The sequence below is a fragment of the Opisthorchis viverrini genome (assembly GCF_000715545.1).
Source record: "Opisthorchis viverrini unplaced genomic scaffold opera_v5_406, whole genome shotgun sequence".
Classification (NCBI taxonomy): domain Eukaryota; kingdom Metazoa; phylum Platyhelminthes; class Trematoda; order Opisthorchiida; family Opisthorchiidae; genus Opisthorchis; species Opisthorchis viverrini.
In genome coordinates, this window is record NW_008752062.1 from 343,485 (window position 1) to 361,938 (window position 18,454).

At 44.5% G+C, this 18,454-nt stretch overlaps 2 protein-coding genes across 2 annotated transcripts; one reads left to right on the forward strand and one right to left on the reverse strand.

Moving 5' to 3' along the window:
• Window positions 1-6,868: 6,868 nt before the first annotated feature.
• On the forward strand, window positions 6,869-17,359 carry T265_15246 (hypothetical protein; the record flags this gene model as incomplete). Its single annotated transcript, XM_009177228.1, has 2 exons — window positions 6,869-7,053; window positions 17,237-17,359. Coding segments are annotated over 2 exons (204 nt in total), but the record flags the coding sequence as incomplete, so codon positions are not given.
• On the reverse strand, window positions 10,820-12,951 carry T265_10762 (hypothetical protein; the record flags this gene model as incomplete). The annotated part of the gene is made up of 2 exons (XM_009177229.1): window positions 10,820-10,846; window positions 12,781-12,951. 2 exons carry the CDS (start codon window positions 12,859-12,861, stop codon window positions 10,820-10,822), a joined length of 108 nt encoding a protein of 35 aa, XP_009175493.1.
• Window positions 17,360-18,454: the final 1,095 nt, after the last annotated feature.

Consider the following 18,454-nt stretch of genomic DNA (forward strand, 5'->3'; position numbering starts at 1 on the left):
GAGCACGTGCCCTCGTACAATTCTTCCGATCAGCCACAGCACGTGACTACCGCGATTTCAGTTCACGTGATCCATGCCATTGACCGGATAAATCTGGTCGAATCGTTCAGTGTGCTATATGAAGTGTCACCAAATCAGTCCGGGTTTTTTTACAAAGTGCAGTCGAGTTAATCGCGATCCAACATGGACAACGGTCCTTCTACCACTATCACTGACTCAGCTCGAAATCACCTGTGCACACCATTTGTAAGACAGGAAGTGCCAAAGGAATAGCAGATATTTGATGTCGTTCCTGTCTTCAAAATAGATGTTATATCTGAATATCAGCCAATTATCAGAGTGCCCGTTTGATCATGATCGCTTCCAAGTTGCCCACAGATATGATCCCACGCAGGAATACCAGCACCTTTGTGAGGAGAGCCGTGAAAACCAAGCAGAGTTCCGTTCGGGTCGTGGCTGCATTTACCATATCTCTACCTCACGACAACTGCTGGAGCATCGTCACACAGAAAAACAATAATTGTTGTTCTCATGTCTGAACGTAATGTCCGGCTCGGTCGCGCTGCTTTGTGGGGATGTCTATCTTTCAATGGTGTGCCACGCATTTTCTTCACAGTCCTCCAACCATCATACTATATACCTGCGGGCGCGTTAAGGTCTGCTGGGAATACTCTCCCAACATGACCAAAAGTGGTGCCCTTCAGGCTTACTGTTTGTCACCTTTTCTCCATAACCTAATAGTGGATTAATTAAGTGAGAAACTTTTGTTGTCTTTCACCCTAATTTTGGACCTTCTTTCCTGGGAAGCCCTTAAATTCATTGAATATTTGGCCAATGTTGCGCTACTTCTTTCAGTTTCCATTCAGATAAGAAACACACCAAATAACCTAAGTGATGTTACCATGCGTTTCGAATTGCGTCTCTCACCCTCAAAGTACGAAGTGCTATTATACGACTGGGCGAGCGCGCCACTAAAACAGGCTATGGTGTCAGAACCAAGTTACTGTCTGATTTCGTTTCCCCATCCTGCTGCATTCGGGGATTAAGGCGACCCGGTCGATGGCATGATTTCTTCTTCCAGGATGGGGACCGCGTGATCCTCACTGTGCCTGGTTGGAGACACTACAAGATATGGCTGCCAACCGATGTCAGTTGCGTTCTTGTTGTCAGTTTCTGTCCAGATTGCCTGAGTGAATGTCTGGAGGTGTAGGCACCTCGGAATGATTGTGTTAAGCTAGCACTAAGTCCCTCCCCCATCCACCTTTCTTCTTTTCTTTACAATAAGGCTTTCAAATAAATCATGGCTGTACGGCAGTGAATCATTGGTGTTGAGCACTGCTGTCATGCTGTCGTTGATGATGATGATGATGTGGGTAGGGGCTGGTGACCAAAGAACTGCATGGGCGAGTGACGCATCCCATTTGCCTAGACCGAAGGAAAGGCTTTGGTTGAGGCACTCCACCTTGAGCCTTTGACTCAAAAGTCTGACCAACAAGGTAATGGGAGGAGGTAGCATTGTGTTCTGGTATCTTTCTCCTAGCCTCTGACTTAAAAACCCGGGCCGTGGGACAATGATTCTGATGATTTACTTGAGGAACCAGTCACGGAGCCAATGACTAACTAGTCTGACCCACTTGGTTACAGGGGACGTAGCCCGAGGGCACAGGAAATCTGTCTCTGACCTAATAATACAGCAGTTGCGTACGCTTCTTCGAGTTCAATACGTAAAGAACCGTCGCTGATTACTATAACCTCCTGTGAGAGTTTCTTCAGCAAATTTCGGATTATTTTCTGACGAGTTTTAAATCCAATATCGGTAGTGTGCAGTGGACCGGCGGCTTTGCCCACACTTTATCGGTTCCTGTGTTTTCGTGTGCAGGTGGGAAAAAAGAAGTTCTGAGACTTCAAGGCAATTCACTAAGTTGATAGAGCCGAGTCAGCTGTTTCTCAACCTTAACGGCTTTTCAGTTGGAGCCATGGGAAAAAACGTCCCTAGAGAGTTAATCTTGCAAGTGAAAATCTGAGAAGCCCAGAACATTCATTTCTCGCTCATAATGCGACCTCCAGTTAGCACCAGAGTAAAACATTTTTGAGGCAGGGCAGAGCATCACCCTTGTTGTTGAATCGTCTAGCTCACGTCACGTGATCCGGTGTTGGCCGCGTCTTCCAGTGACAACCTCTCAAATTAGGAGATTCGACAACCTCTGAGTGACACTCAAGTGAATCAAGAATACGCTTACATTATTTAAATGCTGGTTTTAAATTTGTCCACTCTGACAGACACTCATCATCAGATAAATTCATTTCTTCCGGTTTGGAGTACACAAGTTATCAAAACAGTCATCTCACATCCAATCCAAATAAAACCAAAATAATGAACAACTTAGCGTGTAAACCGTGGTCAAACCTTGGAAACTAAGTTTGATTTGGAGGCCACCCACTCAAAACGGCTCACCACATCGGTTGGACGCCTGTGTAATGAGCTGGCTAATCACAAAAAGAATACATGTTCTAATCGACCAGCAAATAACCCAGTCGGAATTTAACAGTTTAGCTCGAAACTTCTTGCCCCATCGAGAAGATTCTGGCTCGGTCCTTTATAAATGCATTTGTAAATTTTTTGCTTTTTTTCGTAAAAGACTGTCTGGAGCTACGGTGATACTACTGATGGGGGAGGCGCGCGAGTAGTATGTTTTCTTCTTGTAGCTTTTTGTCTCATGGGAGAAGCACGCGAGTAGCATGTTTTCTTCTTGTAAATTCGCTTTGCGTCTCTTGAAAAGTGGGATCTATTGTGGAATTTGTAAAGTCGCTTTGTAGCCTTTGCTTGGATTTGAGCAACGGTCTATGAATATCCTGGGAAATTTCAGGAAGACGCTTTCAAGAGAAGATTGATGTTCAGTTTTTGTAAACAGGATGCATAGGAGAGTTTTGCTTCCCTCTCCAATAGTCTGTAACTGGTCAGTTGGCATTTTCTAATAAATAACACCGCAGCGAAGGCCTTCTTCCTTTCGCCATGTCTATCAACAGACCGCAGTAGGCAGAACACTAAGATTCAACATAGAATTTCCAGTATCGTCTGCACGACACAATATTTACTCATCACCTAGAACGATATAGCAGCAATTGGACGAAAGCCCCCTCCGTTTTTGCAAAGCTGATGCGAGCGATGAATCGGTCAATATAGAAGCCGAATGCTGTATCAACTAGTGCATGGAACGAAACGTTCCCAAAAATCAATGATCGACACTCTATGTAGTTAGCTACAACTGTGCCAACATTGAAAATATGAACGTTCGCTTGTCTATGGAGTGTGTTCGCGAAACTATCGAAGAATTGCAATTCCCCGCTATGATCAAGCAAAACCACTTATGTGAAGACAGTCGAACAAAGGTAGCCACCCAAATGGGATCTTTTCCAGATAAGTCCCGCCACCAATGCAAAAAGTGCATGTGCGAAAAGTTGAGCCCCACCACGTTTTGCCAGCTCCAATTTAATGTACGCACACAACCTTGACCTATTCTTGATGAAAACAATTCCTTATCCGCATCTAGGCTCATTTTGTGCAAACATTTCCTCCGTTCGGATGTAAAACCTTGAATGAACTTTCTGACGCTTCCAACTCTGGTGCACGACAAGGAGACGGCAATACGTTTTTGGCAAAGCCGTGGGGTGATCCACCAGCAACGTTTATGCAACAATGGCCACCAAATGACACTTTCAACTGTTTCTAACAGGTGGTATAAAGCCCGACAGTGTCGGCAAGAAATCGACCTTCAACAAGGAACATATCTGGAGCGGTCTAGGATGGAGTTTAGGACAGCAATCCTATTCATTTATTACTGGTCCAAAAATTTGACGAAAATCAAATTCTGCTCAGAGGAATTATCTATCAACCACACGACCACTGTTGACTGGAAAAACTTTCTTCGCGAAGTTTGCGCCTGGTGGCTTTTGCAGACTCTAACAGTTATCGCCGAGGTCTACACGTCGAGATCGATGAAACGCCAGTATCTCGCCGTAAAAACCACGCAGGACGAGTCCTTCCCCAGTAGTTGATTTTCGGAGGGATGCCCCCCCCCGGACTGACCTTGACCGGCCCCCCTTTGATTGTACTTTTCTACTTCTTTCCGGTTTCGGTTCGGGTTAATACACGTGCGTTGCTGCTACACTCCGGTCTTCTTCCTTGTTCCACCCGACCTGTGCGCATGTGTACTGTGTATACTGTGTGGATTCATTAATACCAGCCCGTATATCTGCACATTTCAGAACTGACGTGTGCCGTCCTCTCGAACGTCGAATACCGCTGACTTCCTGACATCCCACGCTACAGTGACATGTCCCAATTTCACCCTCTTCAATGAAAACAAAAAGTACAAATTTCATATCCTCTTATTTCTAATCTTTTTTGGTGGCGGGGTTTAATGTTTTGCGACGCTTATCTGGAAGAGCTTCCCCAAATTGGCTGTGTTGTGACACCAAATGGCGCTCAATCTTTCTAAAGCTGTCCGAGCCAGGTTGACCCAAAATTCCCAGACCAAAAGGGCTGAATCTCAATTCATCAATAAGGAAACGGCGTTATTGTTGTGATAGCAAGAAAGCACCAGAAAATAAAGTTGGATTGAATCGATCTATTCGTGTTATCTGTTTGAGTGCTGGCGTCGGTGTTGGGAAACGGGCGCATGCGGATCCCTAAGATCATCTTAACGGGCAACTGTTGTGAAATTTTGGCGTAAGTGACACGATTATTGACAGGCTTCAATGCTTACTGGCCACAAAATGCAGATGTCGTTAGAAACCAACTCGTTGATGTTCCAATGAACCATACCGGCACCAAACCGGATTGGGAAGGCCAGAGCAGCTTTTGCGAACCTACGTCACCTGTGGCATAGGCGTGACATCAGCTTCTCTGTCAAGGGTCGAGTTTACAATGCTGCGGTGCGCTCCATATTACTATATGGATCAGAAACCTTGCCGCTGCGCGCCGAGGACGTCAAAAGACTTTCAGTGTTTGACCATCGATGTCTTCGGAGCATTGCCCGAATCTGGTGGGAACACCGGATCAGCAATTCTGAAGTACGTCGAATGGTATTCGGGAGAAATAACTCACCCTCGATAGATGAACTGATCACACTGCACAGGTTGCGCTGGCTTGGCCACGTGCTGCGTATGCCAGTCGACCGACTTCCTCGAAGGGCTCTTTTCGCCCAACCATGTGAAGGGTGGAAGAGAGCCAGAGGCGGTCAAACAATGACTTGGCAGCGAAGTATGAAAGCCATTACCAGCAAACTCAGCTGCGCTGGTCACTGCCGTCTTCCTGGATGGGGACCCCGAGACGGGCCACATCAATGGCTAGAGACATTATCAGACATGGCCCAGTCGCGCCCTCAGTGGCGCTCGTGCATCAAAGCTATTGCCCTCAATGCATAGCTCCTTATCCAACCCCCACTTGACAGCCCAATGACAGTGCTGGATTTATGCACCAATTTACTAGCTCGCGCATGCAATGCGCAGCTACCTACCCCACCTCCCCAAACCATCGGAGGACCAAACTGTGGCAGCTACAACCACTGTACGACAAGTACGCGGTTCTTACAGCTGACAATGATGATGATGAAACCACTGCCTCTGTTTGAAACGAATGACCGGGGGAGAGACTCAGGACTCCCATATTTATGTGAGCGTGCTCAGAGCTCTTTCATGCTCGTCCGAGCTACCTCACCAGCATGAACTAGGTAAGCAAACCATAAAACACCGAAAGTGCCTGATTTGTCCTGGTTGGTTTTTATTATTGGTTACCGTGGGCTTGGTACTCTCAAGGACTTCAGGTTGAATAATCTTACGCGAATTCGCTTCGATCACCAGCGCACTAATCTCTCAGTTTGTCGCCTAAACTTGTCACGTGGTGCAAACTGCTACTGAAAGACCAAACCGGGTTTCGTTTCATACTGAACACTCTTCTTGTATGTAACCGACTTCCAGTAGTGCGGCTGATGAGCCTTCAAGGTCGTTTTCTCATTTTCATTGAGGCTCTGGCTTGACAAAACGTACCTTTTATCAAGGTCGCCTTATCTCATATGGAACGGAAGCTTTTAAAACCAGAATCCTTTGCTGTATAGTTTGATTCAAGGGCAGCGGATCTTACGACAAGGGTCGTATGGAAAGAATCAACTGTTCACCGTGCAATGCCACCACAGTTCAGTCTGACTGACAGATCTCAAGTTGGGACTAATCCCGCTGTTCAGTTCATTTGCACCAGATTTTATGGTTTTCTACAATTTGTAAAATGCAAAAAGCGTTGCCCTGAGCAAAATACAAATGAGTGAGGATTTCAGCATGAGATCATTCGAAACGAAAACAGTTCAGACGTAAAGTTGGTTCAGTCAGAAAGAGCAAACTAAAGCTGGTCTTATGGAAACCGCGCCAGAAAGCCAACCCCCACCAAAAGAACAACATAAATCCCATGAACAACGCAGATTACATCATGAGATTTTCAAACATGCTCGATTTTGAAAGAAACTTGGAACACATTAGATGGACTTCCCCGGATATTTGATCCGTTTCAACAATTTGTCTGATTGACTGAATCCTTAAATAAAGCTTTTTATCCGCAGTCCATGCAACGCACACCTGCTAACCTGTTCGATCACCACATGCGCACATGTGTTGATCACGTGAGCTTGGCAACACATCTAACACTGCACTTTTGCGTTTGTAGGAAGCCAATGTGCATGTGTGCTGGCACGTGGCGACGTTCTGGCAATTTGGTTTGGTCAGTCTCTCTTGGCAGAAGCATTTGTGTGTGCGCGTGCGTGCGTACGTACACCGGAACAGCTGTGGCACAACACGCCAAAACTTTTTGAGCACAAATCGCGCTAGGATATCCCAGCAGAATTGATCCTTCGCAGACCATATCCTGGTTGGGTATTCTTGACAAAACCGCGTTGCCCAAAACAGTTGGCGGCACACAAGCACAGAGAATAGACAATCTGAGATTACATGACAATGAAACCAGCGCAAGCCGTGGAGGTGCTGCATTCGGGCACACCAGCCGCAGTAAGTCTGATTCTGGATTTGTGATACCATAATACGTCGAAGGAGATTTTGTAGCCTTATCGGGTCTGTCCCCATGAACTTTGGGTGAACGTATATATGTGTATCAACCTACAGTTTAGGTGTGTTAACTCTCCGAATATTGTTTATACGGCAAGGGGTTTTTGCGCGTAAACGGTGTTAAACATTTGAAGAAAACTTTTGGCGTTTTTCCGTGATGGGATCACATTGCGGGAGTTTTTTGCGGAGAATAAGGTGAAATACGTACTCGTCCTGTAAACGATGCGAGTCTATGTTGAAAAACCGAGAAGCATTGTACAGCTCTGCACAGCTCCTTACTGAAAACTATCAGTAGTACACATTTCATGGGATTCTTGACGCGCAACCTCGCAGTTGTTAGCATTCGGCAGCGAGCCACTAACCAGCGGCGTGATTAACTCGCACTTAAATAGCGTCATCCACTCTCCAATCACGGGATCCAAATCACGTGATTTTGCGTTGACTGCCTCCAAGAGTGATGACTTCTCAGCTGGAAGTTTCACTCGCGGGTGAGTTGTATTCCTTCTCTGAGCTAGAGTGCTTCTCAGCTTTTTCGCATAGTTTGGCTTCACTTACACGACTAAATTCTCAAGGAAATTGGTACTTTTGAAAATAAAAAGCTGGTGCTTGAAGGCTCTTTTTTTTGAAAAAAATCAAACTCTCTAAAGATCTTTACATCCTAACAGACTGTCAATCAAAGTTTCCTCATTAGCCATTAAAAAGGCAATAAGTTTACATGTTTCTTACAGGCACCATGGTTGCAGATCAAATAAATGACGTCTAACCTGAATAAAGGTGGAAATTAACTTTTCTTGAATTGATTTCCTAATGTGCGTAGCTTATGACCTATTCTGATTTCGGTCTTTTTGGAGGAAAACACTGTGTGGATTGGCTAAAACATCAAGGTATTTTGGTCCGTGTTTGACTTTTACTTAACGTGTACGAGCTGACGAGCACGTCTCTGTTGACCATCCATCAGGAACCACAAAATTAGTCCACATTCGGGGCAGACAGATCGTTCTGCTGAAGGTATTTTTCGAACCATGTTTACATCCGACAATAACCATTGGCTTGAACCCATGCTGTTCTAGATGTATTCACAAGGCTATCCTGAAACTTTCTTCTTGTCACTCTACAAATCCACTCATCTGCATATAAAGTTGGAGACTCACCTGAATTCCAAGGGGAACTCCTGTTTATGGGTTCTTCTTTGATTGGATGTACCACGCTATGAGGTGACCTGGTGCAGCACACTCAGTTAAAGAAAAACATCACAAGCGGTGTTTCAGTTGGGAATGAGGTAACTCTACCGCGAAAACCAAACTGCAACGCAGATCATATAAGTTCAACTTCGTGCTATTTGGGTTGACGGAAACTCGGGGGTCACGCCATTTCTGCAGGTACTTCCATAGACCACCATGATCTAGTCAACTCATTGATTAGAGCAAACGGAGACCGATTTCAGTAGTACGCAAAAATTAACAGAGACATCCGTGAATTACCGAATTCACACACCAGCTTGGTTTCAAGGACGAACTCAGCTGCCTCCCAGTTGTATTTCCATTCATGACCGGTTTCCCCCTTCTTGGGACCCAACACATGACCGTGCCTATCAGATGGGTCCCAGAAATGGCGATACAGATTTCAAAAACGTCTTAAGTAATAGCAGAGAGATTTCGTTCACAAATTAGCCACGGAGGCTCCCAGTAATGTCCCATACTTGATGCCCATGTAAGAATCTTGTTCTTAATTGGATCGATTACAGGAATATATGCGTTGTATTATGTGACATGCACAGAAATATATCAGTTATCCGGTGGCTGTTGGTCTGTTTGCCCGGGTTAACTTGCAAACGTTTGGCCTTCATACAAGAGGATATCATCAGTACGAAAGTCAGCTGGCATTTGGTGGTTTTATGTAGCGTTTGAAGGTTATCTGTTATCTGTCAACGCGGTTGGCTAAGTTGGGAACAGTGTTTTTGAGATTTATTGCTCCGCTCTTGATCTTTGTTGCGTAGTGGTCTGCACTCCTTTGACAACGTCACCTTGTATGGTACTTTGTTGCGTAGTGGTCTGCACTTCTTTGACGATGTCGCTTCGTATGGTGTCGAAACAGTTGCAACTCATTTGACAAGCTCGGCGAACGGATCAAAAGTCACCTGATCAGCAACCTATAAACTCACCCGAGCTATCGCTATTGTGACACATTACCAATATACTATTTACCACAAAAAAACTTATGTTAGCTTAAGGAGCATTTTGATTTCACACAAAACGAAGAGTTTAGTCGACCCACTCTAACGCGGACCCCTGTCACCAGAAGAGACCAGCCAAATCAGATCTCCAGGATATCCTCTATGATGTCATCGTCTTCTCCTGTACTTTGCCATACCCCATGCCAGGAGTTTTAAATCACCGGAAGCAATTTTTTGAATTTTGTTCTTCCTGTAATTACTTCCAAGTCACCTGGTACTTATAATCCGGAGCAGGTTGGGCTAGGAACATAAATTCGTGCATCAATTTTAGCTGTAAACCGATTGTTGGAAGTTCGTGGAAGGTGCTCACGCTCATAGTTGATATATTCTGGGTTGGATGCATCGCGCATCGTAGGCAAAATTCATACTGCAGTACAAGGGCACGGTAGTTTGATACCCGCCTAGTCTTTGGGAAACTGTTTGTTCAGACCCAGCCCAGACCTCCTTGTCTCCCTTTCATACACAGTGATTTGTACTTTTGGATTGAAAATCTATCGACTGGATGTGAACTGCTTGATGAATTGAAAATTATCACCGAGAGGCTTCACAGCTCATCCGTTTGTCAGCCATTTCATGGATAACATGTTCAAGTAGAATATAAAGTTGACGGAAACTCGGGGACTGAGCCTACCTGATAAGCCCCAAAAAGGGCGAAACCGGTCGTGGGCTGTCAGCGGATTTTTAGCAACCTTATGAGTAGTACATTACAAAGATATACATGTTAATATCCCGTTCATCGATCGATTCCTTTTTATCGCGTAACATGTTGATTCACACGTGTCCACGCGGGATCGCATCACCCGGTGTTTGCATTTGATGGTTGACTGATCCGGGCCTTGGTAGGTCTCACACACACGCCGTACCTTGACGACTTGAGGGTATCAAGAGTCTCCATTTCATGACAGATTTCCCCAAATTTATTCTATGAATCCTTGGTTCATCTAATAAGACTTCCCATCCATCCTGCGAAAGCAAACGAGTTTTTTTCCTCATCCCTTTGTCAGAAAGAAAGATAGCTAATGGGAAAGGAAGCGTCTAATTTCTCAGTTTCACTGGATGAACAATCAACCCGTTCTCCCCGGAGGGGCCAGAACAACGTTCCAAGCTAAATATGCGCAGTGAAAATGTTCGTTTGTCTTCTGCCTAAGCAAAGGTCACACCGTCATCAGTAGGCCGTTTTGTGGACGAGGGTGACCAAAGTGGTTGACACGATCGAATTGAAGGAAAGTGTGTGCCGTCTATCACATTTTAGTGGTCCGAAATACCAACTAGGCTTTTGAAATGGGCACTACAAAAACGCTATTCATATTGATTTTCCAAAATTCCATGTTGGTAACAGCTGTACGCTGCTTTTTTAAAACAGCGAGAGAGAGAGAGCAAGCGGAGTGAACAGAAATATTTCAACTAAATTAGTTTGAATCTCGATATCACATGCCGTCTGTGGCTATCGGAAATCGGTTTTGATTTCTCACCTTCTTACCTGGGAGTGCGACCACTCCACTCCTGAAATAGAAACAATCAAATGACTAGAAGTAAACCAAGATATTGAGTCTAATCTACCATGAAGCTACAGTGGAACTCTGGTGACTATTATAGTTGGCTGTTTCTTAATCATAGCCATTCGATTGTTTGACAGTTTGCGGGGGGGAGGTATCCGTTTCGAATTCAGTATGAACGGAATTAAGTATTTTAAGAATTGTATATGCCATGTTATTGCATTTTTTCCCAAGTGAAAAACTACCATATTGGTGAAAATATTTTGCGGCACTTCCGGAGAACGTCTTCGGGCAACGGTAATCCAATTTTTGCGTCCCAAACGATTAAAGTTTTCGGAAATTTTGACAACTTCACATTCCCAAATTTTATAATCAACAATAAATATACAATAATTGAGTTCAAAACTGTTAATTACTAACTTTTTATGAAAAAATATATAAAACACCTTAAAGGGGAAGTAGTCAACTATGGTAAAAGCTATAAACTTTGGTCCTAGGATGACCTTCCATATAGTATAGAGTTTTGGCGAGCACTATATACCTCTTTTATCCTCGCCGAGAAATACCAGCGCTGTATGGCTCAAAGAACACTATAACGGGGGGGGTATAGGCTATTCGGCTGGGCGTAACTCATCGACAGAGTATCTTTCATATACAGAGGATGAATTGTGGTTTTCGTCTGATGTTGACTGTCTTGATACTCGCTCAACAAATACCACTTTTCATGCTGCCCGTCAGACTCACCACGTACACGCTAAACCAGGTAGGTGCCCCGCTAGGTACAGTACCCAGTAAAAAGTCTACATAGGCCCTTCCATCGCTTACTAGCGCAAAGAGGTCAGTTGCAGGGTCGGACGCGATTTGAACCCCCGAACATCCGTTCGCTTGGGGAGCTGCATCGTATTTCTAACTGGCGTTCCTTCAGATACACCAGAACTAGCCGACTACACCCACTGCGTGATATCTCCATGCCAGTTTACCTCCATTACATAACAGTAAGTTGAAACGCAGTGTGTCTGTGTTGTAAATCCATAAACTTTCATGTTGGATGGATTGTTCCCCATATCAATTTAGTTGGCTCAGGTGAGACCAAGTGAGCCGTTTCCACCAAGGCCTAGGTGATGTACAGTCATCCTGACGAATTCCAGGTAAATACTGATGAACTGCACAGCCAGGTACTAGGACCAGCTAGACCACAGCAGTAGTGATTGAATAAGGAATATAAAGTACACGTTTCGGAGTACGTTAGCTCAGAAGTACATGATTTCAGCTTGGGAGAATTTCGGAAGCTATTGAGCAGAGTAGACTAGAGCGAGGACTGCTCAGCTCAAATGATTGTGCGGGCACTCAGCCAAACTGCAAGTGCGGTGTGTGTGTGTGTGTGTGTGATGGCCCGTGTCTACTGTCCGAAACATGGTGCCCGTTTACGGAAAGAGGTTTTCCTTGATTTTGGTCGACTAGCTTCGGTGCACCGCTTTACCTCATAAACTGGAATCTGTCGTATGTCGTATGGATAGCGGTCTTGGAATCTGAACAGAACTTGGGTGTGGAGCACCATTTATCCTGCATGAGTGCAACCCAGTAGTGTGCCGATCCACAGTCATTTATTTTTGGATTCTGATGAGTCTTGCAATGACTCGTTGATCGTCAATTGCTCTAATGTGAAGGGGCTCCAGTCATGTGTTCAACCTGTGTGTGTGAGTGCGCCATACGTTCTCCTTGATAGAGAAAGCAAGGTGTTGAGAAATCCTCATTGGTTTATTGTTCTGAACCTTGAAAAATCTGTTAACATCGTCTTTATCACTCACGAAGATGAATCTGCCAACAGCGTTTTCCCAACGAACAATACGATTTGGTTCTCAAAATTGGAAAAGGTCCTTACGTGCGCTTTGTTTACGAACAAAACGTAAGTATGGCATATCTTTGTAATGTACTACTCACAAGGTTGCTGAAAATCCATCGACAGCCCACGACCAAGTGTTTATTAGCTAATTTCGTGCAATTTGATTTCAAGTAGAACATAAGGTTGACGGAAACCCGGGGATTTCGCCTACCTGATAAGCCCCAAAAATAGCGAAACTGGTCGTGGGCTGTCGACGGATTTTCAACAACCTTATGAGTAGTACATCACAAAGATATACATGTACCGGGATATCTCGAATATCGTAGTGACTGAAAAATGAGGCGGCCTGTATGTATGGCAGTTTCTGTGTCGACCGCCAGCCTGGAGCAATTTTACTTGGGTCGGCAGAGAGATCAGGATAGTTCAGCCATATAGATTTTTTGATGATGTACTTTGTTCAATCTAGGATACTGCGGAAATGTGCTTCGTACATACCTAAAATTCACTCACACGAGTTCAGCACTTCAAGTCTATTTCTGATTTTTTTCGAAAAACCAAAATCACTCGCGAATTTAGAAAAATTAGGCACTAATAAAATGATCTAAATGGTTGATAAGAATGGTGTGGCTTTCTGCTATTCTGCTACTCACCGATGCAGAAACGAATCTTTTGACTGCAAAGGTATTTTCAGGTGTGACCTTGACTGGATTCCACATTCGCATTCCTACAGACATTGATTTTTCATATGTTCTGCCACATAATACCCGTCTGTAGGTATTTTGAACCACCCACTACACTTTCGGTTCATCAAAGACCTTACTGTCTTGAGCACACTGGTGTAACGGTAGTACTGCTGATGGGGAAGATGTGAGTAGGTATGTGTTGTTCTTGGAATTTCGCTTTGCGTCTCTTGAAAATGGGAAATCTGTTGCGGACTTTGTGGAGTCGCTTTGTGACATTTACTTGGATTTGAGCAACGAATGACTGGAGTTAACGGATAGCCAGGAGAGTTCAAGAGGACGCGTTCAGGAGAAGATGGATGTCCGTGAAATAAGATGCAAATACGGTTTTGCTTCTCTGTCTCATGACATTTTCTAACGAACAACTCCGCAGCGAAGGCCTTCTTCCTTTCACTGGTAGTCTACGAAACACATACTGTGGTTTCTGTAGGAACGCCGGATGGCTGGATGGTCTTGGGCAAGTGTACCGACCAAAATGAGTCTGTTTCACATTCTTGCTGAACTGTTCGACTAAGCAATCGATGGGGCATGTAAGCTTTAACCGATTTTCATGCTTTTTCCGAAAACAGCGATTCTACTGAGTATCACCTGAAGGAAGTCTGAGGATGCACCCAAGTGCGATTCTTTCGAGATTATTTTTGCCTAAGCAAAACTAGCCGGCAGCCCGCAGAAATCAATACAATTCAAGGCAAAGATGTTGATTCAAAGAAAGTGGCGCGAACCAGACAATACAGCCGCGAGATTGGCACCAGCTAACCAAACAGTTGATCAGCCTGTTGTGGCCGAAAGACCACTGGTTCGAACCAACAACTGGGAGGCTGCGGTTTCGAAACGACCTGAAGTTTCATGAGGTATGCACGGCTGTTGATGCCTAACACGAATTAAAAAACTATGTAGTGCTTCTCGGCTTTTCAGCATGGGATGGCTTCACTTACTGGACGGAATCTTCGTTGAAAAGGAGTACTCTATTCATATTTATTGCTTAATGAAATGGTCAAGCAAAAGTGTTCCCACCTTTCATGTCCGCCTCAATCCTTGGGGAAGTCTTAAGAACCTACTCGGTCGATTGGTTAATTGGGTTAAATCACGTTTCGTATTCGAAAAAGTTTGGTGACAATCGGTAGATTTATTGCTGGGCAACGTTTCGCTTTTGACACAAAAGCTTCGTCAGGCCAAGTGACTAGGTTTCGAGGCGGAAGGAGAACCGGTGGGCTAAGTCAAGCTAAATCTCTGTAGGGTGTCGGTGGAGGGATTCTTGTGTGTTGGGGTGCGTGAACAAGTGTTGGTCCGATGGGAAAACCTGCTTGTGCTTGGGTCCAGCCTGGGTCTAGATCTTCTGGTTCGGTTCATTTGATGGTCCCTCTTAAACATCGTTTAAACCTTCTGCCCGTCTGTGTGGATGAGCTAGTGCTAAGATTGTTGCGTAAGAGGGATGTTGTGACCTTTGATCGGGTTGGAACTTCCACCCCCACCCCTACCCCAGTTTTTGCTAATGATTCTACGTGGATTGACGTAGTTACGTGTCAACTCGGCTTATCTAAGACCGCTTTCCATACGCTCGCCAGCTCCACACCCTCGATCCTCTTCACTCTGTGATGCTTAGTAATTTCCACCGCCTATGTCATCGGCCGCTCTAGTGTGAATCACAGTCCCCGTCTTAAAACCTCCACCGATTGTCACCAAAATTTTTCCAAAACAATGACTATTCAATCGGTTCCAAGTAATTTTCACATATTTCGTATTGTTTTCAAAGAGCTGCTTTGCAAATTTTCAAGCCGCGTAGATGCAGCTCTTTTCTAAAACCGTGATGCTAACGCCTTGGTCAGAACGATTTTGCACACTTTGGATGGTATCTGCGTCAGTTGTTCATCGGCTGCCCCGTTGATGGTGAGCGTACAGCGACGAAGCATGTGACTCAACAGGACTCTTTGCTGCAGTGTTGAAGCAGCTGGAATTCTCCTCTACATAGGCTATTGTCTTATTTCACTCTCTGACATTGTAGTCAAGTCTCCTATGTCCTCAACCACTATTCTGCTCCTTTCCAACCGGTAATTTTTGTGGCTTGTAACCACAATTGTGAGTTTCAGTTCTCACTGCTCCTAATGCCACCTGAAATGTAGACCGTTGTTTAAACGCTGATGGATCACTATCATCTAAAAGCTGGGTCAAATGCCGATAAATGAAAAACAGACTGGTCTCCTTGTGCCACTTATTGATTTTGGCAGTGACTAACCCACAGCCCGCACCCTCTGCAGCACCAAAATGATCTGAGCACTTTACTACTATTTACTGTTCAGTAGCACATAAGTAATGTTCTTATCTAGATTGGCCGCTTCTCGTTTGGCTTGCCAAGTCGTGCATTAAGTCAGCCAAATGTGTCGGTTATATTTTCCTTCTCATATAAATGTCCAGCAGGCCGTGGTAGACAGAACTCAGTCGAAGGCTCGTGGTCTTTTAGTTTGTTCTGCTTGAGTACATCATGGCTTTGATCAGTAAAGACCCAGGTTCGAATTTTCGCGGCTTTAGCAGTTGCGGTCGGCCGTCAATCTGAAACCTAAAAAGTTAGCGTAACTCTTATAGATGTATGCACTACTCGGCAGCCCACGACCAGTTCCGCCTTTCTTGGGGCTCATAAGGTAGGCGCAGTCCCCGAGTTTCCATCAACCTTTCGTTGAAATCAAATTGCACGAAATCGGGGAACATACACTCATTTGCAAACAAATTTGATTTTGCGGTAGACTCATCTAGAATCCGACTGACTCTCTCGTTTATGATGTTTCTAAGCAAATGAATGTGCTACGCCAGACCGCCTCATGTTTCAGTTGGAAAGATCATAAATGAGAGATTCAGCTGGGTTCCAGGTGAGTCTCTCTCAAAACCAAAGTTGTGTGTAAATGAGTGTATTTCGCTAGCTCTAAAACCATTTTCGTTACAGCGAGTCCCTTTTTCGTCTCTAGAGTAAGGACCTAAACACAGAAGTCGCATTGATCGGGATTCTTATATTTCTGATACTACTCGTATGATGTGTGACGTAGTGAACATTCGTTAAGAACAGAAACACGTGTCCGTTATCGAAACTAGGTGAATTTCGGGGGTTGGGGTTGGGTTTCTCAGGTTTGTTAACCTGCTGCTCCACTTGGGTGTGAAAATAAACGGCAAAGAAAAACAACCGCGAAAGAGGAAGACAGAGTTCGACGGTCTATTAATAGGTGTTATTCGTTTATAACGTCACGAAGAGACTGAACCTTGCCGTGGTGTGACGGTTTGCGCATCCCAGCGATCCATTGAGCTATACTGGGGACTGTTCCCGCGACGCTCACAGAGTCTCTCACACCAGGTTGGTCAATGGTTAGAGGTCTGACGAACACAGTCTCCTGGTCCCCCAGGTTGGGGGTCAAAAATGTGGCGACTTGTTCCGTAGAAATGTTAATGCATTTACCGCCAAACACCGCTGCCTTGCGGTTAGGCTTTTGAGCCGAAGGCTTTGGTTGAGGACCCCAATCGTCCTCCTGTCTAGGTGTGGGCGCCCTGGCAGTATCTGAAACCTCGTACAACCATGACTTTCACAACTATACGGCAGTGAAGTATCGATGTTGAACACTGATGTTATGCTGTCGATGATGATCCGTTGGCCTAAATGGAATATTCATTTATCCAGTGTTCCATTCAAGAGTAAAACAAAAAAATTCTTTCTAACTTGATCAAACAAACCGTTTCAATTTCAGATGCAATTTAGTGTTGAAGAGGTGGAATCCATCGTCCGAAAAGTAAGCAATTCATTTGGCAAAAATGTGCCGCAAATCTGACGGTTTAGAGTATAGAGACAGTGCTTAGTCAACAGTCTTATGCACACGATCAAACGCAACAGTGGGCTCGAACGATAATTGAAGGTTGCCTGGATAAACTGGTAAAGCTTTCTAAACCCTACAAGTATATTGGTAAGTTTATCCTTTCACGGTGCGCATATCTTCTTTGAATGTCCTTAGAAGATTAACCCTCCACAAATTCTGACTACCATTTACTTGTCCGGAGGCACATATATGTTTAATTCATTTGGATTAATTTTAGAAAGCACGCACGTCATTTGTCATTCTAAAGGACCAATCAGAATTCCACTCCAGAGAGATCATTCAAAAAACCAATCAGAGGTGGTCTCTCAAGGGTTTTTGACCTTGAGTAACCAATAGAAAGCGACCTCTTCTTTTAGATGATCTGTTCACAACGTTCTCCCTGTAGGAGAGCGGGCTGGTCAATAAATCGCTTCCCAAACATGTAGCTTTTAAGCCTAAATTCATAACTTTTAGAAAGCACGTTGTATGTTCGGCTGCCTCACAGACAATAAAGATCACAATTTTATCCAGCCCGTCCCTCCAGATACAGGAAGGCGCGCACACACACACACACACAGACACACACACACATTTCTTTGGCTACTTCCAATGATAAAAATCTACAAGGCACAGGATGTTGTAACCTTAATCCCGTAAGAATTAAGCTTTTGGCGATTTCGGGTCACTCGTATCCATTGAATTAGTACGGGTAAATGACACACGTCATCAGATGTGAACATTCATTTCGCCCTCTTGGACCGAGAATTATGTGAATTGTGTTAGTGAAGAAGGCAAAACGATGGACAATCCCAAAATGGGACGCAGTGAAATTTGGCCAGATTCGACGCTATCTGACGAAGTCCTATAGGCAAATGTCTTCAGTTTTCTTGGGAATATCGGGAGAGTTGTTTGCATGGAAGGAGGGACGTCCTTCGCAGCAGAGCAGTTCATTAGCCCACAAACAAAGCGGTTACAAACCATTAGATACGAATTTAAACATCCTTAAGCGTCACTTTAAACTATCCCGGACGTTATTTACACATTGGAAAACAATGAAAGAATACTGCGAATCGGTTTCATAATTTCCATCTTCTATTAGCTACGGGGGGCAGAGCTTGGACACTAGACCAAACACTACCCACATGCTTCCTCAGTAGTATACATCGTTACGTCTATAGGATCTTGACGGGGATCGACCACTA